The 27,421-nt window shown below is 35.1% G+C and overlaps 1 protein-coding gene across 2 annotated transcripts in view; it reads right to left on the bottom strand.

The window, feature by feature from the left end:
- The window catches only part of ADGRA1 (adhesion G protein-coupled receptor A1), a 267,200-nt gene that overhangs the window by 47,133 nt on the left and 192,646 nt on the right, over window positions 1–27,421 (bottom strand). Inside the window, exons 1-3 of one of the 2 annotated variants that reach the window (XM_032695219.1) lie at window positions 5,520–5,539; window positions 5,058–5,265; window positions 3,912–4,120 (exon numbers count right to left, since the gene is read on the bottom strand). In XM_032695219.1, the coding sequence (XP_032551110.1) occupies window positions 3,912–3,914 (3 nt within the window). In that variant the 5' untranslated portion in view covers window positions 3,915–4,120; window positions 5,058–5,265; window positions 5,520–5,539. Of the gene's footprint in view, window positions 1–3,911; window positions 4,121–5,057; window positions 5,266–5,519; window positions 5,540–27,421 lie in introns of those variants that run through there. The other variant, XM_032695218.1, reaches the window with a different exon arrangement.

The raw sequence follows: 27,421 nt of genomic DNA, 5'->3' as shown, positions 1-27,421 counted from the left end.
GAAAATATTGAAAAAGTAGTTTTTGTTGTACTGTGATCCTACCAAGGCTTAAAAGATTCAGGGAATGCCCGCAAAACAGCAGGAGAAAAATCCTGTAACTCTTACTGTGATCCATTCTAGTATCTTGCCTCTCTTCAATTTTTCATTCACACAGTTTCCCAAGTTTTGCCTCCAGAACAGTTTCAAATATACTCTGTCAGCCCAGTCTTCTCAGGTTGAATTATCTCACATAAGCATCTGCCAAATATTCTACTTTTGCAAATAATTATTCCTTACACTCACAAACGAACACCAAAAATCCAACAAAACCTACACCTATGTTGGTTGGAATAATGAGACATATTATGACAAAACAGGAAAGGAGTTGTTTATGATTTTATGTTAATTTAACCTATTTTTAGGATTACAATTAAAAGTGCTAAAAATATTTATTAATCCATTTTATGTTAATTGGAAAGTATCATACTTAAATTTAAGAATTTTACTTGTGTTTATCTGGCAGACTTGAGGAAGTTACTATTGACAAAGCAGTCTAAGAGGGAAAAGGAAATGCTATATATAATTACACTAATATCCATCCCTATTGAATTTCTATTCTGTTCTAAGAAAAATGAAAGGAAGAACAGAGGACAATATAAGCCAAAACATATTTAGCAAATTTTGAAATTCAATGTTGCTGTTGGATATTTTTATTATCTCCTGAAGTGTTTTTACTCAGATATGCAGGTCTCTAGATCAGTCATAACATAAACGCAATTGCCCTGAAAAATTAAAATATAGATATGCAGCTCTGTTCACACAAGAGCAAAAATATATAGTATTTATAAAACAAATATTTGTATTAGATATACCAAAGCTTCAAAGTATATAAGTTCATAATTTTACTCTAAAATAGAAAATCATACTGCAGAATTCAAGACCCTAGAGGGCTTTGGCCATATCTGAAAGAAACTAGAGTGTAACTGTGTCTCTTCCTCCTATAGATAACAGAAGAAAAGACAAAATAGGGGACTGGTCTAAACACGCAGTATATGAAGAGAAAGGCAGGAATATAATTGGAGAGTTAGTTCACAGTAGTTTACTCTCACCCCTAGGACATACTACCCAAAAGCTGCTCAGAAAAAGATAATGTTGTATTATGTCTGATATTATTTTACTTCTATTTGCTAGCCCAACCCAGAGCAAAGTGAAAGTATGAGGTCACGTGATGGAAGGAGCTTGTACCAATCGAACCCAACCCAACCCAACTTTCTAACCCAACCTCCAAACTATACTCTTTCTCTCACTGACATCACTTGAACAACTGTCAAAGAGAGAAATCAAATGGCTCTACGTGAATCCTCTCAGTTGAAGTATGCTCATGCTCATTAATTATCAATCGTAGTTGATAAATCCTTGATTGATGCCTTTCTAAAAAAGGACTCTACAAAACCTTAATTTTAACCCCTTTGCGGTACATAGGCATAAACAACTTCTATAAAAGCAGTTTAGGAAAATTTGTCTTACTATTTAAAAAATGACAAATCAGAAAATGTGCTGTACTAGCTATAAAATGGACAGTTAGATTAACTGAGGCTTCTGTTTCATCTTACTCCACTGCAGGATATTCTGAGGGTAATGTAAAGCCTTATTGCTGCTTTTCAGTTAACAGACACCCCAAACCATAATAATCACTTACGAATTTTTATTGTGTAATAGATACATTTATCATGATATTGTAGCTAATTTCATTGGCTACATACCAGATACCAGCTATTTTGAATTTGCTGACATTTTGTTAGTATTTTAAAAATATATTAGGCACTTAGGTAGGAATTAAGAAGATACACATAGGCACTGTTCATATTATAAGTTAACAGCTATGCACAACAATGAAATATTTTTCATTTCTGGTATGAGAATTGAACTGCCCAGAAAAGCCTAGTATCTCTCAAATAAAACAATCCTTGACTTTATGCCACGAAACAGTGATTAAGAAATAACACTTGATGAAAATAGTTGCACATAATGAAGCTACAAAAGTTTTCCAATAACTGTTCAGAAAGACAACTCCTGGAAAATATATTTGCGTGTGCGTGCATTTTTATATATATATTTTAAAATTACCAAAGTCATCTTTTTTTCTTAAAAGTGACTGTGAAACATGAGCTAAGAAACATACCACATTGTTTGCTGCCATAGCAATTGCAAAGCAAGGGTGAGTCTAAGATTCTTTCTTGTCTTGCACAAGTAAAAATGGAAGATGCGTACACGAAAAAAAAGCAAAGTTGAATTATTATATCAAAATAAACACAAGACCTAAACCTGAATTACATACCAGATACAAAAGCTGCAGTAAAAAGTGCCCCAGTTGCCTTTACGGTTGTAGAAAAACCCATCTCCTACATCTTCTCAGAGATAAATGAGCTTTACAAACTAAAAATTACTTGTAGCCCTTGTGTCAGTACTCAATTTTTCAAACCAAAAGAAACTATAGAATTGGATGCTTGCAAACAGTAGTTTCACATTTAGTAACTACTCAAAGTTTAAGAACAAGCTGAACTCAAGCACTTGAAGGAGGAGGAAGCCATTTTGGGTGTGGCACCTGCAAAGTCAACAGGTGCTTTCTTTAATGAATTTAGAAAAGCATCCTCCAAGCACAATTATGCTTCACATTCTGGGAAACAAGTGGATGGGGGAAAAAAGGGAACTCATAGAAGCGGCAGAAAATGAGGTATATTTGATGTCGTCAAATCGGAAGAACAGCTCTTAAATTCTGAACAGTTCTGGAGTGTGTGAAAAAACGTCCAAGTAAGTCTCAGGGAAATCAGTTCTTACAAAGTGGACGATAATATCTGCATTTAACTCGTGGGTGCCACAGCTTTGTGCTATGATTGGCTGCCATCTGGGCTCCATCTGACAGCAGCAGATTGGTATTCTCTGCACACGTCCTCACAATTCCTGTCGCCTGTGTTTGCTGTCCCTTACACATACACACAATACATTATTTACTCAACTATAAACATTTCTGTAATGTACACAAGCAGCATCTACAGTGCAATCATGCATCAGCATTCAGAATCAATCTAGTATAAATAGTACACATCTGTCTAATCTTTTTACAACTGGTTCATAATAAATATTTTTAGTGCAAACATTTTCTCATCTATATGTTGTTAGAAACCCTTCAATTTTTTGTTTGCTTTCCCTTATTTCCTGAATAATAACAGGTTATTAGTGCATGCATAATATTTTTGCTTTCATGAAGGTAACTTTCTGCTAAGCAGGTTAGTTAAATAACTGCAATGGGAACTGTAAGTGTGACTGAGAACAGAGAAAAGAAGGCTGATGTGTTAGCACTGCACAGGAATATTTTTCCTCACAAACAGCAATTTCATAAGTAGGCTATCAGAACTGGTGTACAAACTAAAACTCCTACAGAATCAAGAAGGACAGCACTGCCCTTACTTAAAAGAGCAGAAGATGTTATTCCTCTCCATTTATTAAATGATTCAACATTGCGGTATGCCTGCAACTAATTAGTATGATCAACACAGTGCAGGGCAGGAACAAAAGCAGACCAGCCTCTGAGATGTGCTGATGTAAAAGCACACAGGAGTATACATTTTTAAACCCTGTCCTATAATTCATAACCATTACATACTAATCATTCCTTGATGGAACTTTTATTTTTAAGACTGAATCTAATGTCATTTCTGATTAGGCCTGTCTCAGGATACTAAAACTGACCACCGAGATATTCCCTTACTAGCAGTTAAATAACTTACTTTGTTTTAGACTGTCTTATACTAACCATTATGAAACCCCAGAAGGTTAGTTACTGACAAGTAAGAACGGAACATAAAAAGAACATATATGTACAGCAAAATAGAGAGAAAAATATAGGTATATTTGCTAAGTCATATACTTACCATTAGCACTGCAAAGTTACTGAAGTGCGTACTCTGAATGGTGGTAATATTGCCTGCAGAGCTAATTATGTGGCACCCTTCTCCCCACCAGCCTCCATGTCCATCTAGAAGGTCAAAATCCCAGAAGGCTGCAATGGGGTCTATACCCCGTGCAAAGTGCCTCAATCCTATAGTGAGAGGGCTGGTGAGGTTTCCAAAACTGCACCCATCTGTAAAAGCAACAAACTGAATCAGAGAGATGGACTGGAAAACCCTTTAGTGATGAATGCTGTGTAAAGAGATCAGATACACTAAACTACAGGGAAAAAAGCCATAGACATATAATCTTCATGGTCAAAATCAAAGGTAGTGCTCATATCAGAAAAGTTTGAAATAGTATAAATAAATCTGAACATTTCAGTCCCATAATGTGTTCAAATGATCTAATCATCCATCACAAAGCAGATCTTTCTTATCGTTTCAGATTCTTCAGTTACGACCAGTGTTACACTATTGCCCATGTAGCCACAGAAACAGCTCAGTTTCATGGTATGATTAATAGCTGAGACAATTCTGCACTTTCAAAGTCACATTTAAACAGTTAAAAATGTTAACAGAAATGAGAGCACTACTCAGGATCAAATAAAATCAGAGAAATTGCATGGGTGAATAATTAATCAAAATAATTACTCAGTAGCACATACAATATATCTTATTTAGACAAAAGTCTTTAACAACACCTGTTCTACATCCATCGTATCAGAAAGTATACTGCTGAGTATTGATAAATGCAACAGGGCACTACTCCCACTCCAAAAGCCTTATTGCTATCAGTGCCTGGGATATCAACACTGCAATTTTCATTGTAAAGAGTAAAATAAGGCTCCTTCCGATAGCATCCTGCTTTAAGCAGCAAGCATCTCGAACAACACTGTCAACAAACAGCAGTCCAGAAATTGCATTTTAATCATAGCGCAAGTGCATTCCTTTATTTGCAGGACAATCTGAATGAAATCGTGCAGATAGGAACAATTGCAAACAACGTACTAAAGACAGAGACTGTTTCCAGCCTCTCAGCCCACTGTATACTCTACCCCTCTATTCTCTACATAATCAAGTACACCGTAGCTTTTAGATTAAAGAAAATAATGCATAACAGCTTCTCACCTATTTTAGCAAAAACAGCTGGTGTGGCAACCGTCCTACGTTTCCCATCGTCTGCAAGATTTGATGAGTTTCCTGTGCTAGGAAAGAGTTTTCCATTCCGAAAGACAATAAACTGCAGCTTGCAAGTGGAGTTATCAACAGATTGCCAGGCTGAAGACGGAGAGAAGACAGACTGTGGCAAATGAACTGAAGCTACTGCTACAGCATTCTGTACAATGAGAAAAAAAAAGAAACATTTAAAATGCAAATCACAACAGGGTTGCTTTCATGATGTTTTAAACTCCTGTACAAGAAATGTATGCTGCCTTTCTTTTCCAACAGACTGGAAGCAACCAAAGAAGCACGAGCTGTAACCATGGGAATAGGATTGGTACAGTGCATATTAAAACGGGAAAGGTTTTGATTGAATGTGAGAGTCTATATGGTCAAGCTCCCTGCTGCAGAGGTGAGAATGGTTCTTACCGTGCCTGCTAGAGGGTCCATCAACACTGCAGATCTGATTTAAAGAGACAACCTCTACCAGGTTTTCTCCTTCACTTAAAATAGAATCGGACAACTTACATTAAAACATTTCTCTGAAAGGGTACTTAAAAAGTATAAAAATAATTTTATTATTAAAAAAAATTACATCTGCAGAGAACTGCAAGTCCAGTAAACACCACATTTTATGAATATGTTTTTCTTGCTTCCTATAAGGAAAATCAGTTAACTATGTTTTAGTAATGCAGAATTAAAAAATATTACAAACGTTAATATAAAAAAGGAAAACAAGACAGCACTGGGAGAAAATGAATGAAGACTGTCAGATCACTATAATGGCTTTGAGTCGTGAGTGTGTTATACATCCTTTTACAAGCAGATAATTCCCTTACAGTAGAGCTATAAAATCCACTTAACATTGTGTTCTGAGGACCTCACTCATCAAGCATTTTTTTCCTGACAAAGTAGCAAACTAATCATTACAGACTAAGATATTTACAAGGAATAAGAAATGATGAGCAATGGGAAAATAAACAGGGAGTCTGTCCTCAGCCTTGAAGTGAAAAGTGTATGTATTTAAAAACAAACAAACTACAAAATGTTCTAATTTGCATTTCCCCCAAGGGCAGAGTATGGCTCTGTGCACATAATTTACATAGATTATCACAGTTTACTCATAGCACATGTGCACTACCTCTTTCCAAAGTAAAACAATAATCTTCACAATCATATAAACAAACATGACATTAATGTACATCCATGTGCTGGGAGAAATATATTTGTGAGAGATAAAAGGTACAACACAGATCAGCAAACTAAAATGAATATGAGAAGCATCTACTGACCACACGATAAATATGGGAGAAAAGCATGAGCAGTCTGTGATGTCATTCAGATGCTTAAATAAAGAGATAAAGACTTCTGTACAATTTTCTTGTATATGTATATATACATGTATCTTTTGGGAAGATTTTCCAATTTTAACAATAAAAATGCCAAAAAATCATTTTCTACGTAAGTATTTAATCTAGGTGATGCTGCCTACTAAAAACACTCAGGAAAAAAAAGCAAACAGCAACAAAACATTTCTACTTTAGATTTTTTAAATTACTGTGAAGGCTTTAATTGGAATCTACTGAGCTAAACATCAAGCACTCATCCTTAGATTGTTTCCACTGTCTAATTCACTAAAGCTGTTATAATAGGCTTTATCTCATGCTTCTGAAAAAGACATATTTTACTCTATGATATCCTAAAGTATCTGCATATGCTGAACCTCTGATGAAACCATTTGGCCATAAAAGTCTTATCAATAACTAGTTATGCACAGCATTTTTTAAAGTGTCATTTTTCAAACCCCAGGTCACTGTTGAGAACTTACCTGGAGAGGTACAGAAGTGTAAGAGAAGTTACAGAGTGATTATATTTATACTGGATTTTTATTATTATTCTGTACTGGAAAAAGCAATAACAATGCTATATTAAATTACACTAATAAGTCACTATACACAAAAAGAGAAAGATAGAAGCATATGAATAAGCTTATGATAATGAAACCAACAGCTAAAGGCACTGGGTTAAGCAACAATATGCTATGACTTGACAAAGGCAGTCCTAAACAAACCAGAGAAAACTACAGGTTTATAGCACTTTTGCTAAGAGGGGGAATCATCTAATTTATTGTGATTCTCTAATTTCTTCTCCATTGGGACTTACTGATCCTAGTAGGAAAAAGTAACAGTGTAGACAGAGCTTGTCTGTGGGACTGAGGAGGTGCAGAGAAGAGGCTGCACACACCTGAAGCACAGGCACCTGATGTGCAGGTCTGATGGCAGGTCACACAGCTGGGGAAGGACCAAGGTGGTATCCACCCCTCACCTCCTCACCACTGCCCTGTCTCTGCCCACAAAGAGATCCTTCACTACACAGCATGAAAGGAAGGAACCTGATCATGGTGCCCCAAATGTTACCCACAGGTTACAGCTTTGCACCACAGGGGCAAAGGCGAACGCAGTGAAGAAAAGCTGCACGCAGCCTACAAATGGAATTAGTGTGGACTGGTTGCACTGCTCGGGCTGACTGAGCAAATCTCAAACATGCAGCAACATCAAATTATTTACTTGACAAAAGGACACATTTACAGAAAACGCTTTCCTGATTAGACTTTAGGAGAGTATTTTTCCCTAGTTGTCTCTTTAAAATGTACCAAGAATATGAATACTCATAGCATAAACTATTTCATAAACTTTGCCAAATAGTGCCTACAGTCATTCCTGGAATGCAATTTTATTGTGAATACTGCCCTGTGTATACCTGTTATTTCAATTTCTTTTGAGTGCAGGCAGTCTGGTGGGGTGAAGGGCAAAGAGACGGGGCTATTCTTTGACTGGAAAAATGTACTTATAAAGTCAAATTACTCATTGCACATCAAATATATACTTCACACAGAAATTTCACAAAATTAAACATCCAACTGTCTGCTACAGCAACATGCCTGCCAACAAGATCATGTGCTCGGATATTAATACACAGTGAGAGGGCCCACATATTCACAATGCTGTTTAAAAATATGAATAAATATTTGCGAACATATTTTTTATCTAAGATGTGTGAGAATTTTCAATAGTATTACTCATTATTCACAGGAGAGAGAGAACCTGAACATTTAGGCAGTCCCTGTTATTGTGGATGGATGGAGCCTGACTGGAGGTTCAGTCTTGGATTCTGTTAATCTTACGTGTGGTGAGGAATATGTCAGTTCTCCACTCTTGTCTCAGTTTCCCTCTCACTTGGTGAAATAAAAATGATGGTATTTATTTTGCTCTGCAAGATGCTCCAGAAGTTCAGAGATGAAACACAGTTTGGGAACAGGTATTATTAAAACCAATGACAGCAACATCAAATTTTGAGTCAATGACTGTTTCAGGTGCTTCAAAATCCACATATCTCATTTTAAATTTTTTAATTTGGGCAACATATTGCCACATCACATAAGAACTAACATTTCTGAGCATACTAGTGGCAGCACCTCAGAAAGCCGCTGCACCTCTGAGAGGGGAGAAAGAGCAATAGAGACAGAATCATCATAGGAGCTGTAGCTTTACAATGACATAGGCCAGCACTGGCATCTCATATTTTCCCTGGAAAAGCTTAGAGTTTGTGTCAGCAATTCACTAGTCAGGATTTAGACATTTTGTGAGTGTTTTCAAAACAGAATGTCAATAATCCTGTCATGACTCCATTTCACTTTTAGTCCTATTAACTGGATTGTACTGGCATTGATTAGAAATCCTGAACATAGTGCAGATTCTTCTAAGGAGTATTTTCCTGCTGAAAAATGCCAGTGTTTTAAAATGAAAGCTATCCACAGACATCCACCCATTTGCACATTAATATGATAGCAATGCTGCAAATTTCAAACCCTCTCAGATATCTTCCATGTCATCTGCCCAGATATTAGAAAATCTGCTGTATGACCTGCAGCCATGGAAAGAGGGCTTATCAGCTCTAAACCAGCTCTGAGGATTTTCTGGGAGGGCTCCTAGGACTCCTTGCTTCTAAGACTTCTTGGAAGCTGATCAACTTTCCAAAAAGCCCAATGAAAGGTTGCTTTAAACTCTGAATCATAATTTGAATAGTACAGTTTTATAAGTACTTCTGAAGTTTCATTTTTTGTGTCCATTTCAGAGCTGTTTTTGTCTGTGTGTGGAATTTTTCAAAATATCTGAGGCACCAAAACAGCACAAACAAATTCAACTGGATTCTAAAAGTTTTAAATTTGAATGGAAAATCTCATCCTAAAGAGGAAATGGTCCTCAGGATATTGAGAGCTACAGACTCTTGGCATTCTTGCAACTCATACATGTGTGGCCCTTACTAAAAATGTTTTAAGGGAAAAATGAAAGATTTAAAGTGAAGTTTTTCCACAGGCAATTTTATTCTGGTAGCAGTCCATTCCTTATAATTAATGCTAGCATTTACAAGGAGTTTTTAAGTGTTTAGGAAAGACAGCCTCTTGCCTTAGGTGCCTTTGTGATATGTTGGCCTTTCTACTTTCATAATTCCTTTAAAAGACCTGCTCCCATTTGCAGCATTGCTTTCCCATTACTATATTCTACTTGTCTGAAATTTAGCATGATATTCAGAGACCATACTCATAAAAAAATTATTATCAAGAAACATGCTTTGTAACCACTGTGGAATGACATAAATCAAATTATTTTCAGTAGCTCTTCCTTGTGTATGCTTTGATACTAGATTGATATTGAGTTCAGGCACAGTATTTCTGTTTGATATAAAATATATTTCATAGGAAACTATCCTATGAAATATAGGTATAGGAGTCCTCAGAGCAGTCATAAGGTATATTTTTCCAGTCAGCAATTTCCTTAACTTAAAAACCAGCATCTAAACAACAGGTCAGAGGAAATCTGGAGGGGAAAAAAAAAGAAGTAAATGAATTCACCTGAACACCTGGTAGAGAACTGGAAAAGCACCTCAACTGTTTCCAGATTTTAAAGAATCTAACAAGGTGGTGTATAGATTCAGATGCAAGACACCATATATTAGATTATTAAAGATACAAGGGTGTTGCCAAAATAGGCATAAGCTATATAAAGTTACTGTAGCAGTAAACAAAAAGTAAAAACTAAGCTCTATGGGTAATAGCCTATATTATTAAATATGGGCTGACTGAGTTAACAGTATGGTCATCATAATAAAATCAAGGAAATAAATTATTTATGCATATACAATAGATTTTATTTAGTCTCTCAAATAAGACAGCAGATCCTTAGAAGCAACTGAAAATTTCAGTTTGGGGTTTATGTTAAAAGTTTAGTGGTTAACATAATAAAAAAAGGGCAAAATTGTTTTTGGAGCTGTCTTTGCTGGTAGGTATTTGACCAACACTTCTCTGGAATTATCTTAGCACAAGATACATGAGACAAGGACAGGCACTTGGCCCAGCACTATGAGGCTTTAGCTAGTCTGTACATGAGTTCTCATCTGTTTTTCTGGTATGAAAAGTATCAACAAAAAAGGCTAAAAAATTTATACCATCTAGGAAAATACCAAATAAAGGTTCTGTAAAATGAAAGGAAACAATGCTAGTTGGAACATGCCTTTAACAAGACAAACAATCTGCCAGGTTCTAAAACAGATCGGATTGCTTTTTTTTTTTTTAATGGGATGACACCAAGCAAGGAAAGTAGTAGTTCCCCAGCCATGTCAACTTATCTGCTTAATCTTGCTCCTAATTTGTCACGGTTTAACTATCCTTTTTAGAATGCTGTTAAAACGCAAGTCTGGAAAGGCTCAGGGATGACTAGCAAGTGAAAAAGCAGAATTTATATAGTTTCCCAGGGAGAAATGAAGCAGTACCTCCAAAAATGCAACATAAAATCACCTGGCTATTGAGATGAAATTGCTAAGCATGTTGTGATTATTATGTGATAAAGTCATTATGCAGTAATGCCGCAGTCCACATCCATCTCAGTATCTGGAAAACTAAGTACAGAGTCCAAGATATCTTTGTTCTAGCCAGGCATAAAAGCTGGTTTAATGCACAGTGAAAATATGGAATCAAAAACAAATATAGGTAAATCATATAAAAAGTTTAAAAACGATGTCTAAAGTTCTCACTAATTAATAAGTTTTCTAGAGTCATGCTATAGAAATGTTAGATTTAGCAAACAGCACGGAAATTTTATAAAAGCTGTAATATAAAATTATCTGGAAAACCTGATCATCAGTAACTTTTTTCTAATAAAAGTAAAAAATGAAAGTAACCTCCACACTAGGATTTTATATTTCATATTTGAAAACCTGGAAAACTCAGGAAATTAACTGATAAAAGTTAATGGAACGTACAAGATCAAGAATGGATAAGCAGATCAAAAAGGACAATGAGTAAAATCAGGAGGACTACAAAAAGGGAGAAAACCCCACTGATCAGTGAAACAAAATAGTATTTTAAGTTTCAATAGCATTTAAGTTCTTCAGATCTACATTAAAAAGACAAAGAAAGAAGTAGAGCTGCCCTGTAGAAAGAATCAGGTAATACATTTTTTATTTAACCTCAATGAAAGTGTTGATGTTTACATGGAGACAGTGTTACAATCAATATTGAGAAGAATATAAAAATTACCATAAATGTCAAAGCAAATTCAGTAAGAGCTGAACATTGTCACACAAATCTTTGACAGAACTGACACATAAAATCAAAGGACAACTCCAATTTCTTTTTTTTTTAGGGGGATGGATGTCTACAAAGTTGGTCATAAAGCAAAGATGACTGCTCTGTAAAATGACCTGCAGTAAGGATGAATGAGTGAACAAGTCTGGCATGTAGATAATAGTACAGACTTATCCACAAATTAACAACTTTATTGCACAGTGTTCAACATCACTCACAGCTGCTGCTGCCATATTGGTCTCCTCCCGTGTCTAAAGACAGGCTGCTTTTAAAGAGTTCGAAAGAGTTGACCAGTAAATGGCATGAAAAATATGGTGTCCTGGCACTTTTATATGAACCACCCAGAGTTGCTTCTGCATTCATTTGTTAGTCCTCCGAACCATAGGTCAGCATTTAGGACTTCATAATTCATGCATTCATGAAAATATGGTAAGAAAATGTAATAATTTTGTTCTAAGAAAATGAAAATATGCACAAATTTATATGCAACAACTGACCTGTTAATCTGCAATTGTAAGAGAAAAAGAGACCAAAAAAAAAAAGAGATTGAAGGGAGACAGTGTAGGTTTACCAATGGTAAATGATGCCAGACCCAAATGATAGTTCTCCTCTATAACTATTTTTCTAGACAAGACAATACAATTCACCCCTAATTTCTTCTGGGACATCATGGATTAGTAACAATTAGTTCCAGGTGAAAAAGGAACAAGCTACAACTGATAATACAATTATTTACTTTGAAAGGGGAAGACAAGCTGGAGTGAATATATGCGAAGTTTCTATGAAAAGACTTCCAATTTTTATTTTCTGACCTTGAAACAAAGAGGAATTTCATCTAAGACAACGTTCAAAATCATCTTTTACATCTTTATAATAAGACTGTCTATTATAAGCTGGTGAAACAGACCACTTTGGAAAGCAACAGACAAGGAGAAGGACGTGAAAGCACTGGTTGATCACAGGATGACTCAGAGCCACTATGATTTAACAATTAAAGAAGAAGACAAATACAGTCCAGAACATACAAGATGACTCATTTCCATGGGAATATTCTGATTTTAAAGGCCTACTTAGAAAGATATTACATGACTTTGATCAACTAGGCTGAGGAAAAATCAGTCCAGAACAGAATGGGTGTAAGAGACGGTTAATAGCATCATTAGAACGAATAATTTGTTTCACAAGCGCAGAGTAAAAGAGTTTAGCTTTGTTAGCCTGGCAAAAGGAAAGAAGATGCTGTGCCTGTTGTCTTTAAAAAAAGCAGAGACATCTAGAGTAATGTAAGCAAATAGCCAGCATGAGTACAAGGACAAACAGGGCATTAGTGAAGAGCAAAAATACAGACTTAAAAGTATGCAAATGTTTCCTAGAGTTTATAACAGAGAGGACAGGATAGTTTTCAGGCACTATGGACACACAAATATTTACCTATTCTTGAGAAGGTATGCAAAAGCTTTATGATAGAATTACATAAAGCAGTTTAAAAAGTTTTATTTCTCCATTTTAAAAGAAGTGTCTAAAATTCCTTTTAAGAACTCAAGAATTTCCGGATTAAAGGAATTTTTGAACTTTCTACTTCACCAGTATATAGTTAACATAACTATTATATATAAATATACTGAGTTAACTCTCACCAAGAAGAAAAAGAGTTAAAAAAACTATAGTGTCATGGAAGATTCAAATACAATGATAAAATTGAGCATGGACATTGCATTATTTGTTTGAGAAACAAATTTTTTGAAAACATGCTGGACACTTGTAAGAGCTGCAGGCAACAAACTTGAAAACTGGGCCACTTATTTAATGTAGACACCTGTTTTAGAAATTTTAGAATTAATGTCTAAAAATAAAACAAATAAACACAGATCTCAGAGAGAAAAATAAAAAAATGAAGACAGACATATTTCTATTGCTTCTTACTATTTGTTCTTAAAATTGAAGAGATCTTCAGCACTAAACTTACAAAAGCTGTCTCCTATACTGTGTGATGGTCACGACAGCAATATTGGTCACAGGTAACTACTGACATCCAGATGAACGCTCCTAAAATAGAATCAATAAAAATGGAATCACCCTAATCACTACCCTACCACTCCTAAACAAGACTACCAGATCTACTATACCTGAAATAGAATATAAAATTAAGATATCTTTAATTTGTAGTAGGATCAATAGTAGCACTACTGGGTAACCCAACAGCTCTGAATAAAAGGCAATAATAAAAGTCCTTTCATTACACTGTTGGGTCAGCTAGCAATCTCCCATACAGTCAGGCTGCACCTATAGGTGCATAATATTTAACTGTGATGTTGTGGTGACTTCAAAGAAAGACTTTGGAGCAACTTGAGTATCAGTTTAAACAGGTGATTCTGCGAAAGCTTCAGAAAACACAGTGAATCTGCAGACAACCTCAAACATCATTGCCTCAGTAGATATAATGTAAGAAAAAGCATGAAGAACCACACTTGTAAAATGACTTACCACTGACAATTTGTTAGTATATTTTTTGTGTATTTCAAAACTCCACATGAGCAATCCCAGTTTAAAATTTCCAAGTTTTACCATTTTATGGCAATGTACCTTTTGCCTAAATGTTGTCTACATAAAAAACCCCACTGTAAAGCACAAGAGAAACCAATAATGAGGGAACAACATTATATCAATCGGATATAAAACACAATATGATTTATTATAATGTTAATTATTAGGTTTTTCTGACAGTACTACATGACTGCTTCAATTTAGGGCTCCTTATTGCAAGTCAAGCAGAGTTTGCAATAGACTTGCCATAACGCAAAGAGTTATGCCAGAAAGTGCATAAAATTCATCCTCCTAGGAACCCCTAAGAGTTCTTAAGGGTGGCTTTTGAGTTCTCAGCTGGAATTTACTGAGTTTTTGGGGAAGATCCTTGAAGTCTTAAAGGATTTTGGACACACTCCAAAATTCACACTGTAACTTTCCGTTGTTTTTCTGTGGACCCCCAGAGACTCACTGCAGCTTCATTTTCAAAAAGGATGGCTTCTGGCAGTGCGCTCTAAGGAAGACTCACCCTATTAGGAGTTTGGTTCACTGGGCCCTTCAGGGATGCATTAGCTCCTAGAAATACTGCATTTTCCTCTGAGCAGCCTGCAATGAAGGAGTATTTTTCCTTTTTATTTAGAAGCTCAATTCATCTTCAGGCATTAAATATGTAAAATTTTTCTGGAAAGATGATAAGCATATTCAATTTTATTACATTGATGAGACTGTTTTAGTAGTTGCAGATGCACTCAGAGGATGGGATGGACTTCTGCTAAACTGTTAGAATTTTAAAATATAAAGACACAAGAAATGATTGCATGAACTATGTGGAACATTCAGCTACATAATTACAAAGCTATCACCATGGATCTTAGGAGGGGTATCATAATTATACAGAATACCTAACTAACCAAATGCCTTCTACAGCTGATTGACCACCAAATTCAAATATACATAAATATTAGCAGTTCAGAAAATGCAATAGTGAATTCTGACTCGGGTAAACTGGCACACATGAGTTTTTTGCTATGACAATTTTTAATTTGTTTTTTGAACTACATGAATTGTGTTAACGTAGTTAATGTAGGCCTCATAACAGTCTTTCTGCATAGCTTCATAATTATAATATATAGGAAAATATTATGAATGGGAACAAACAGAATATTTCCCAGCAACCAGACATAAAGTGTTAACAAAGATATTTCTAAAGTTGGAGAAGCACAATTTAATTAAAAAAAAGAAGGGCTAATAGGTGGCTTATGTGCATAAGAAAATTCACTCTGTACTAAACAAAATTCATATGCATTTTAATAGAGTGCAGTACATACGATTACAGATTTTTATGATTTTCCTAAAGCCTTAGGTAACTTGTGTGTATCCATTTATGAGTACAGAGTGATATAACCATTAGGTAATACAGTAATTCAAAGTGATTGAATATTACAACTATTTAATTATAGTAGGTGATAGGATTTCTAATTTGACTGATGTGGTATTCACACTTAGTTAAGTTAGATAAATATAAAGTTCATTTAATAACATAAGTGGGAATGTAGTGAAAAAGATTAATTCAGAAATTTTTAATAATATTTTGATATAATTTTCCTGAGGCAAAGTGAGCTTCTAAATTGCATATAATGTACATAAGTCCAAGTATTAAGTGTTTTTCTGGTGCTGCCTTTTCATAAAGATTATTGCAAAGAAATGCTGACATTGCTGCTCGACGACTATTGAAACATTGCCCCGCTCTGATATTGAAGGAAAGCTGAAACTGCTGAAAAGAGTTTTAGCATTTTGGGTCTTATAGGAAGTGAATTTAAACTTTCCACAACATGAAATCACTCAGTATTCTGCAGATTTTGAATCATTTGGATATTATCCTCAAGAATGATCCCTCTTGCCTATAGTCATTAAACAATTCAGATCCAGCATTACTCTTGCAAGACACAACTTGGGCAAAGCACACATTTCTAGAAGCAGATGCAAGATCACTACATTCCTTTGCTTTGTTATATAGAGACAGTTAAGTATTTGAAAAACAAAAGCAGTAAGATTACCTTTTCTTTAGTTCATGTATGCATAGTCACACCTTCCTTCACTCTATTACAGGGTACAAGTTCACCATTCTCACAACAGTCAAGAAAGTACATGTCCTCAAGAGAAGCAAATACAATTTCTTCTTCAAAATACCATTTTGAGAAATGATATATTTTAGTCTCCAACTTGCCAAAACAATAATTTGCTTCCTGAATTTCAGCCACTCAATAAATTTATTAGCTTCTACAGTAAAGTCAGAAAGTATGTGTCATGAAAAGAAATGTAAAAAAAGTGAATGAAGTGACAATAGTTACATCAGCAAGAGACAGGTTCTGAGTCACAGACATGTATTCACATTTGGATGAAAGTACTCAAGTCCCTCGAGCTGCTTGATGGTAAAGTGGATCAACGATGGCAAGTGACATTTTAAGAGAATTCTTATAATTGAGATGTTGAGTATGAAGAAGACACACTCCACTACTGTCAGTGCCTGAAGTTCTTAGTAGCTGCTACTCCCCAAAGCTCCCATGCAAAATCATATCCCTGCTCCATAAGTCACACACACATCTTCAGGATTCTGACACACCCAGCGTAGACACAAAAGGCAAGATACTGAGCTCAGTATGAATATGAAATGTTAGTCAAAATTTCACCTTTACAGTTCAGTTCTGACCAAATGCTGTGCTGAACACCTAGTTAGACTAAAACTGTGGATTTGGTACATATGTTTGTGTATCAAGAAAGAGACCATAAGTATTAAAGGAATTTATCCAAGGCTACATTTACATGAGATAATTATCAGCACTAGTGGGTCCAAATTTGTGCCACAGTGGTGATGTGAGCCTTTGTTTCTGTCTTAATTTCTTGAGAATTGGACTGAAAAAGAATAGAGAAAACAAGTCCACCTGGAAAGTAAGTTGTCAACTCATTAAGAATAGTACCCTTCTCCAAGCCATTCTATTTTTTGGTTATATATAGAAAATGAGTATTGCTGAGGAATAGTATATTCCCCAATTCCCTTTTTAAAGAAGGAATACAAGTTGTTTTTCTTGCAAATAATATATTTGCACATACATTTTCACCAAAAATCTAGAGTAACAAGGAAGCTCTGAAAATAAAACTGTGGGATATGTACATAGGTACATTGTACTTTTAGTTCCTGTGAAAATCTGTGGTGTTTGTCTTTTAGATCAGCCAGAAAGCATTCAGAGCCAAAGAGAAGTCTTTTACCCCCAGCTGAATCACATGTACTTTCATTGTTCTCATCACAGATTACTAATTTATCTGGACAAACTTCTGTTCTAATAAGATCTTAGGGACTATGCATCTTGATTCATTCTACTAAGTTTTTCTAACAGTTTTGTCACAGAGTTATGTGAAAATATTTGCTAGCATTACCCACAGCATCCACAGTAAAATCCAATAAAAATCATAATGGAAGTGAGGTCTGAGTGAACCTGCCATGAGAACATGTCTCCACCAATCTACTGATCACTTTATATTCCTGTGAGTTGAAGAAGGTTGGAAGAAACCTAACTCTTATTTTTTAATGTTTTACAGATGTTAAGAAACCACCTAGGCACATGTACAATTCTTTTCTTTGTTACCACAAAAATAGTCACTTGACATATTTTAAGTAATTTCATTTCTAAAATCTGACTAATGATGACTCCAATTAGGATTTTAAAATACTACACACATTATCAGTACTTGTCATCAGTGATCTCTAACTTGAAAACTCATAGTTTGTATTGGGTGAGGATGGTATAATATACTTGGGGCAGTATGCACTCTATCAGTCTCACTCTAGTGAATGTCTTTGAGTTGAGACACCAAGACTTCTTGTGAATGAATCCAGCTGAGGTTTGAACTAAGCTCAGGAGAAGCATCCCCTCATTCCCATTCAGTGACTGCTGAGAATGAGGATTCCCAATATAATGTGATAGATTTCTGATATAATAGATTCCTTTAAATATTTAGATAGGTGCTAACCTAGCTAAAGTTATAGGGGATGAAACTCTTAGAGTAATAAATGAAGACTGAGAACTTAACTTCAGTCTCCTCTCCCCAATTTTTAGATCAAACAAAAGGGAATAATTATCTTAATTCTCCTAAATATAAAGCTGCTTTCAGTTTGCAATCTACTACAGGAGCAAAAGGGAAAGCACAGCCTTTCTGTCTTGCTCATGGCTTCTGCATTAATAGAAGTTTTCAAGTATTAGTGCTGCAGGGCCTGCATTTCGAAAAAGTAACAGCAACATGTTCATTAGAAATAGCGATCTATATGCCGTGAAGTGTTCACTTTTAAAATCTTGTAAATTAGTTATATAAGCAGCAAATCTGCAATTTAATCAGCAGAAAAATGAATTGTTATACATTGTTCTATGCAGGCATTCACAATGGTTTGAATATTTTTGATCTTCCGCTCTTGCTCTACTGATTTTCTAATCTTTTTCCGTAAAGGTCAATTCTTCTGGCATCAGTATATTTAATGTCTTCAAAAATTTTTATCAAAGGCCTTTATTTTAAAGGGCTTCATTTTATCAGTCAGGCACAACAACAGTGTGTATAATTCAGACATTCTCAAGGACTTCCACTGCCATATTTGATGGATTTTTTTTTTAAGTGTGCTATCACTCTTGCTGAATCACTTCCAGTCTCCTATTAAACTGATATGCCTTTATTTTAGACAGTAGCAATGTTCATTTTCTAACATAAAAACTTAATATGTTCACCATTTCACTATCTTTTGCTCCTGGACTTTCCAGTTTTACTTGCTGCATTAAATAGGATGGGAGTACTTAGCTGATTCCTACACATGCATTTCTAGACTTTTACTACTGCTACTACCAGATGATGACATGAGTACCTGAGAGTATGAATTAATTATTTAGGATTGAGGATCTGAAAGAAATGTGGTCAAGTAGAAAAAGGGGAAAAAATCAATACAGAAAAAAACTGAGCCTCTCATGCCAAGTGAAGGACTAACATGATATCCTAAATTAATAACTAACATTATTAGCTGAAAGACAGCGTATTTGTGAAAAACTGGCAGAGTCCCAAATTGTCTACCTCAGCAACGAGAAAGACTTAGGGGTTTTTATCATCAGGAATTCTGAGTCCTGGAAGCTCTATATATCCACAATGATATGGAAACACTGCTGCCAAGGGCACAGACTACTAAAATCTGTATTCTCATTCTTCTCTATTATCTAACACAAAGAAGAAGTATTTTTATAGTAAGTACTAGGGCCTAGAAAGGACTCATTAGCAAACTAATCAATGGGTTTTGATCCCACTTTCCCAACTACACCTACAGCTGCTTTTTGTTTCTTTCACACAGGACACATTATCTGAAAAACAAAGGTCTTCTCTTAAGAACAGCATTAAGTCAATGTCTCAACTTTAACAATTAAATAACTTAATATCCTATTTTCTTCCGCACAGAAACACAAAAATAAAAATTGAGTGGCCACTTTGTGCTCTTCTGCCAACCTAAATTTTTATTTTCCCACATTTCTTCAGTAGATGTACATTAAAAATGCAGCAACAGTCATAAGAAAACAAAATCATATTCACTAGTTATAGATATCTTCAGGTCTGTCTCTTAATTTTATTACCTTATTGAGGCTCTTTGAGGGCCACACCACAAACATATTCTCTGTATAGTTTTGATATCCTCTAGTTTTTTAGAATACATATATTTTTTTAATATCTCTGTTCAAAAGCAATAAGCTAAAAAGGATGCTGAACGTATTTCTGAACAAAGCCTTTTCTTACTTTGTAACACCGACATGGAGAATTCAAGACACTTGTACTTGCTAAGCCATGGTCTATTCAGCAACATTGTGTTAGCATTACTCACCAAGTGGAATTAAAAGCTGCACTACAGTTACCATGACAACCAGCTGTCTCCCACATACAGCATCAGTTTGAATTTGTGCAGACCATTTCTAACAATGATTTAAGTCAACAAATTTAGCATTACCCTGAGGTAAAAATCTGGTTTATGAACAAATAAATATTTTCAGTTTCATAATATTACTTAGCTTAATACATTGATTCCAAGTATGACTTGGGAGACCTTCAGAAAGATGCAATGACTTTTTCAGAAATTAAAGGTGAATGGTAATCTTCTGGTCAATATACAGTGAGGACCACTGAAATTCCTAAACCAATGAACATGTAGAAAGCATACAGAGAAGAGACAGTGTAACACTCGTAGAGGAGCTTGTGGGGAAACTGCATTTGAATATTTATTAAACCATTTTCTAAAATTTACATTTGAATGATGCTGTTGATTATCTTGGGTAGTACCATTAACATCATCAGTGTATGCTCACTATACAGATTCTTCCTAGAAAACAAAAGTATCAAACAGCAATTCTCCATCAGGAAAATAATCTGAAACTTGGAATATAATTTCTGGGCTGGGGAATTATAAAACAAATTCCTTTAATTCTAGTAAACTACAAGATTTGGGTTTTGTGCAGGGGTTTTTTGGTGGTTTTGTTCTTGTTTTTGGTTAGTTGGTTTTGCTTTTGTTTTTAATATTTCAATTTACAGAGAAAGAGAAGTCTCGGTTGCTTTTGAAACAGCTAAAGAATATGAGGTAACAGTAGTATATCATATTTACAATGTCTCGTGAAACATCACACAATTGCATGGCTGGCCATCAGTATGAAGTTGCCACCTGGCTACTTCAGATCCTTTTGATCACCAAGCATTCTTTCAGTCAATGGTCAGATTTGACTGTAGTTGTTTAGCCTGGAGAAAGGAGACTGTACACAGGTGGGGGTCAGTCTCTTCTCCCAAGTAACAAATGACAGGCTGAGACAAAATGGTGTGAAGCTGCAATAGGGGAGGTTTATATGGGATATCAGTAAAAACGTCTTTACTGAAAATGTTGTCGGGCATTGGAACAGGCTGCCCAGGGAAGGGGTTGAGTCAACATCCCTGGAGGTACTTAAAAGACATGTAGATGTGGCAATTGGAGATATGGAGAATTGGTGGAATTGGCAGTGCTAGGTTAATGGCTGGATTCAATGATTTTCAAGGTCTTTTCCAACATAAATTTTTCTGTATTTCTATGATTGTCATTGCATAAACACATAATGGCAGTGATGAACAGATCCGCTTGCAGAGTAGTAGGATGTATTGTTCCGAGGGAAAACAAGAATCTCCACAACAGCATAAAACACACATATCACTTGGGCATTTGTACAATGAGAGTGGGGAGAGAGAGGAATGTAAATGCTGGAAAAAAAAGATGTCTAAGCTATTAAAAATACAATGTATAGTCAAACTAAAGATAATAAATTAGTAACACTACTTTTTACAGAAGCAACTATAAAAAAAGTCAGAATCAGAAAACTTAAATAGAGCCTCTATTTACTAAAGATACTGCAAATATTGCATACTGAACTATGTACACATTAATGATATATGCTACAATCACTCATTTCTCTGGAAGGAAGTGCCACAACTAAACACTACAGCAGATTTCCTGTTTGGTATATGGTATAGCACTTGTTGCATCACAGACCCTAAAAACACATTAGAAAAGAAAACTGGTCAAGTAAGTGTAATGTATTCAAAATAAAAACATTCAGAGGCTATAAGGAATCTGATGTTATTAAAAGTAATTTTAATCTGTGATTGAGGGGTTTTGAATTCTAAACCTGAGGAAAATACATAATAAAAAGTTTTAGTTTTAATATAATTCTTTCAGTTTTAAATAATTTCACTTATGGGAGAACGTTGGTCAGAGGACAAAGAAAGAAAAATAAGTATAGAATAATATCTAAAAGATTGAGAAAGGAAGTAGCACAGAAATGCATTCAGCCCTGGATCACTGTGGATACATTTGTTATCAGTGACAGGCAATGTGAAATCAAGCACATACTGAAATCAAACCCTTCTTTAAGGTTACACTAAACTGAACTGACAGGAACACTACATGCAACAAAGAAAAAGAAATGGATTTCTATATAGCACTTCGATCTTCAACAATGGGAGTGCATAACGTTTAAATGTTAAAACAGAAGAATTCAAGGGAGACAAAAGGTAGAAAGCAAAAAAAGGAATAAAATATAACCTGGGGCTCCAAATCCACAAACTCAGACAGGAACAATTTTTTTTTTTTTGCCAACGAAAAGGCTGCACAGGCAAAGGTAAATGACAATGGGAAAACAAATAGGACTGTTACCGGAATTTAACAGAACTGTAATAATCCATTAACTCCTAGATTGAGCTACAATGCAATATCATAAAATAAAACACAATTTAAAAGTAAATCAAGATGACAATATAAGCAGATGTGAATCATTTTGCCCTGAACTTGAGTCTATATCCCTGTGTCAAAGATGCCTTAATAGGGTTAAAGTAGCATTGCTAACATTAATGGATATTTTCTTGTTACATTTCAAAAAAGTACTTACAGCAAAGTTAAAAAAAATATGATTCTATGATTATACAGTCAGGGAAAAGGCCTTTCAGATAGCAATTTGAAAACCAGGAGAAATTATTCAGTCTCACCACTGCATTCCTCCAAAATAGGTCTCACCAAAATTTTTTAATAATACATGCTTCTTGAACACAGTAAACTTACAAGTGTGTCTCTACTAACATTGTACTTTACATTTGGGGCACTGGTCTGATATTCAGATATTATTTTCATCCTATCACATTCCTATCTGAATGCCAATTTTCCAGTTTTCTGACGAGATCTCTATTGCCATGCTTTCACAAAGCACTCTCAAGTGCACAACGTGGATTCTGTTTGGATGAAACAGTCCCAAAAAGCAACTGATGAGCTACATAAAACCATACAAGCTAATCTGAAACAAACACCCTCAAATACACGATGTTGCTGTTGGATTCTCAGCACCACTTGTTATGCTCCACAGATTTGTACCTACTGCATTGCACTGCTTATTATTCTTCCACTCTGTGATTCAGGTCTCTCCTGGTTCTTTTCCTCTTAAGAGTAATTATTATCTGTCTACTCCTAAGCCCCAAAACCAACTAAAATGGAATTCTTCCTCTTCCCTACACTACAATCCTCTTCTTTCTCTCCTTCTTTCTAAATCTGTGGTTAGCTCTGCAGTAGCCACAATCATTTCAACCTCCACATACAACAACTAGACTATAGTCCCATCATTGCAGATTATAACAGGTAACCTCACCTGCTGCGTCATTAAAGGACAACTAGCTGAACTGAATTGAATGGTTTTTTCAAATCAAAGGGAGACAACAAGTCTAAACTGAGATTGGAAAGCTTCATCTCTAGACATTAATGCCTAGTGGTAAATCTCCTGAAATAGATCTCAATCAGGCAATTAAAACTTTTGAAAAAGACAGTAGGAGAAAGAAACAGGGAGAAACAGGAAACAAGCAACCTGTGGCCCCTCAAATGGTATAGGGATGGTTGATCTGATCTGACTATGCAAATGATTTTATTAGAATAATGCATACTGACACAAAATCTTGCACCTTACATATTCAGGTGACTAATGCAATACTAGCTTGTTTAAGAAAACTGCCTTACCAAACCCTTGTTTAAGCTCTCATTTCAGAACAAATTCAGTCTGCTTTTGTGGGGTCCTGAAGTTAAGCAAATGTGCTGTAACTGCTGTGTTTAGCTACAGGTAGAAGAACTCAGACAGAGGAAGGGAAAGCAAGCTCACCACTCTCCAGAGGTAACATCATGGTCTGGCTTTCAGATATATTCGGGATAGCATTTGAAAAGGCCAGGTTAAAAGCTGGAGTAAAACAAAAAGCAGCCTCTCTCTATAACTCCCGACTGAGGTCTGGAAAAAGCAAGAAAAACGTCTCCCGCTCCCCAGAATACACAGCTCAACAAAAAGGAGATATCACTAGTTTATTTGGTTGATAAGGACAGGAAAATTAATGCTTGGCATGCCAGTATTTTTTCACTTTGTAAGAAAGTTCTAGATTTGTTTCTGAGACCCAAACACACTCCAGCCACCCCTTTTAACCCAAAAGTTGAAGATACTTGGGATGGCTTGAGTTTTTGTCTTCACTCTTATTTCCACTACTGCTTTTATAGCAGTTTCAGCAAGCAGAGATTTGGATAGACTCTTTTATCTAGAGAAGCTGGCATTTCCTCTTTGAATACAAATATTTTAACAAAAATATATTTCTATTCCCATTGCTGATTAACTGCTGAATGTAGACAGAATGACTCAATTTTACTATCAGTCTTATATTCCTTAGAAACACTAACCTGTTCAATGATTTAAAGTATGTATTTATTTGGTCACATTTTAATCTAATCCTGAAATATATTTTCATCTGAAGCAAGGGAAAGGCAATAATTTAAAAATGAACATTTTGAAAGACATTGTGATGTCTGACTAGTCAGTGGATTGAATCAATGAACTGAATAAAATAAAAATTATTATTTTCTTCTGAGCAGTTAACCTCTTTTCAGATACATAAAGCGATTGATACAATTTCGATTGGCATTTCCACTCATACAGTGAAAATAAGATTTGCTGTTATGGAGATAATCAAATAGGATATTTTTAAGACTTGGCTGACTGAAGCAATTAAGCCAATTCAAAGACTGTGTTTTAGACAGGTGAGTACATAATGAACTGAGTGTTCCTGAGAGAAGTCCATAATTATCTAAAGAGGAGAGAAGTGGACAGTAAAATTGAGTCTGCAGGCAAGAATTGTTGTATGTACCAATTTGAATATCTAAAGCAAAACTTTTGCATTTATTATATTTGAGAACTTCACAGATGGTTTATAACAGAATATTATAAGGCTACAAAGGGTTTTAAAAAGTGTCTGTCTTTTTTCCCCTACTTAGGCTTCTATATCCTTTTTAAATTCATGATTTTAAGAAAAGATATCACAATTTGTCCGTTTTTAAAAATCTTAGCCAGTATTTACAATCTAATATAGTACACGGTGCTCTTCTGCTACTATTTTTGTTGATTACGGTCAACACAAAATCCCCCAGAGACACTTGCTCCATACCTTGCTATCTTGCAGTGACTAGTACCAAATAAAGGTGCTGCAACAAATGAGGATGAATGAGGGATTCCATCCCTTACTCAATTTCCTCGTGTGTTTGTGTATATATATATATATATATTATTTCAGAGAAGAAAAAGAGAAATATACATACGTGTGTGTATATATATATATATATGTATATATATATATATGCACACACGTATGTATATTTCTCTTTTTCTTCTCTGAAATAATGTCAGATGTATCTGCAATATCACAGCTGCGTACTCAGGTTTTATTCTGAAGCACTAAAAAACACTAACAACTAAGACCTTTAACTTTTAATGAATGAATGAATGAAAGAAAGTCTCAAACCAGGGAAAAATATTTTATGAAATCTATGATTTGACTCTCCAGTAAGGCAAGCACCTACCATTGTACCTCTGCAATGACCCTTCACAAATCAAACATCTATCTACCAGGCAACAAACTAATATTTTAGACTTGTAAGACTGAATCACGGTGCTCAGGCCTACAAAAGTTACAAATAAGTGTCCTTCTCATTAATGTGATTGCTATATTATTCTGAGTTATTTAGTTAAGTTTCTTGAAAAAGATTCATATTTTCACACTGCTAGGTATATACACGAAAAATATGATTATATTTCTACTCAGGTTGATCTCCATAATCACATTTGACAAGTTTATAGGCTACAATTTATACTAATACTTATAATTCCAACTGTTATAAACCATATGCTTTCTTTTCAGACAGTATTGTTCCCTGGGAACAATTCAATGAATAAAACAATTGGCTATTAAGCTAAACTTAAAAAAATGTTACATGTAAAGCCCTACTCTAGCTCTTTAAAATGCCTACAGGCAAACATTTGTATAAAACAGCATATCAAGTACAACGTTGAAAGTTAAATAATAGGAAAAACTAGAAAGAAACTTTTAATTGTAAAATAATTTCTTAGAATAGTTGAATATATACTTAATTAATAAAAAAGGCAACAGAGAAAGATCCTGTACATATAAGACATGTGCAATACACAGTTTGCAGTATCTTGATACCTTGCTGAAAATGCATCATAACCTTTAGTCAAATAATACAGCTGGATTTGCTCTGGCAGAGTCCAATTCAGAAAACACTTCAATTTTGTGGTTTGCTATATAGGACACAATCTTTTTCTTGGCTGTGAAGGAGAGTTAGCAATTTCAAACCGTGGACTTTAATTATCACTTGTATGTACCTTGTAGAAACAAAACCTTCTAACAAAACAAACAGAATGTGTGCATGTTAATATCTGCCTATTGTTTTAAGGAAAGATAAAACATGTACTCGGCATGCAGGAAATATTGATAAATGCCACCTAAATAATATTAACAGTTCAAGAAAGAATGCAACAAATCATCATCCACTCAAATCTACACTGCTATGCTAATTTACAGCAGTTCAGAGTTCGCTGCAATCTCTTTTCTGCTTCTCAGTGAACATATGGGAGTTTGTAAGAATATTGCATGATTTCAAATCTAGACTCTGTTTTCACTTGCTGGAATTTTCAGCAACAAGCAGGATCGCTTATCCTATACATTGAGGGTCTTTCCTGATTAATCAATGAAAAACTTACACTGGTACTGAAAGAGGCAGAAGCACTGAATGTAGGCCAAAGTTTGTGCAGGATAGAATAATTAATTGTTGAAAACCAAATTTCTTTCCTTTGACAAAACAGTGATAGAGAGCATGTCTCCATAGACTATGACAGGCTAGAGAATAGATTTATTATATTTGTTTCAATCCAGAGTAACCTCCAGTGTGCACCCTTTTGTTCACATAGTAAATGGCCAATTGATTTTCTTGTCTCTATTCAACAGTAAATAACCTCAGACACATGGCAAGGTAAGCCAGACATCCAAAAAGTCTCAGTTTTGTGCAGCTATTTGTGTTCACCTCACAGTAACCAGGTGTCAGAGTTACACCATAAGTTGAAACAAATCAGGAGTGCAGGCTTCTTTTCAGTACTGCAAGAGGGTAAAAAATGTCTCTAACATTAAATAAACTTGCCTTTGAAATTGTTTTTTCCACAGATCTAAAAAGGTTGTCATTTTCATGTAGTTACCTTCTGTCATATTTGATGAC

This window comes from Chiroxiphia lanceolata, chromosome 8 (genome assembly GCF_009829145.1).
Source record: "Chiroxiphia lanceolata isolate bChiLan1 chromosome 8, bChiLan1.pri, whole genome shotgun sequence".
Classification (NCBI taxonomy): Eukaryota; Metazoa; Chordata; class Aves; order Passeriformes; family Pipridae; genus Chiroxiphia; species Chiroxiphia lanceolata.
This window is presented reverse-complemented; position numbering and strand designations above follow the sequence as displayed.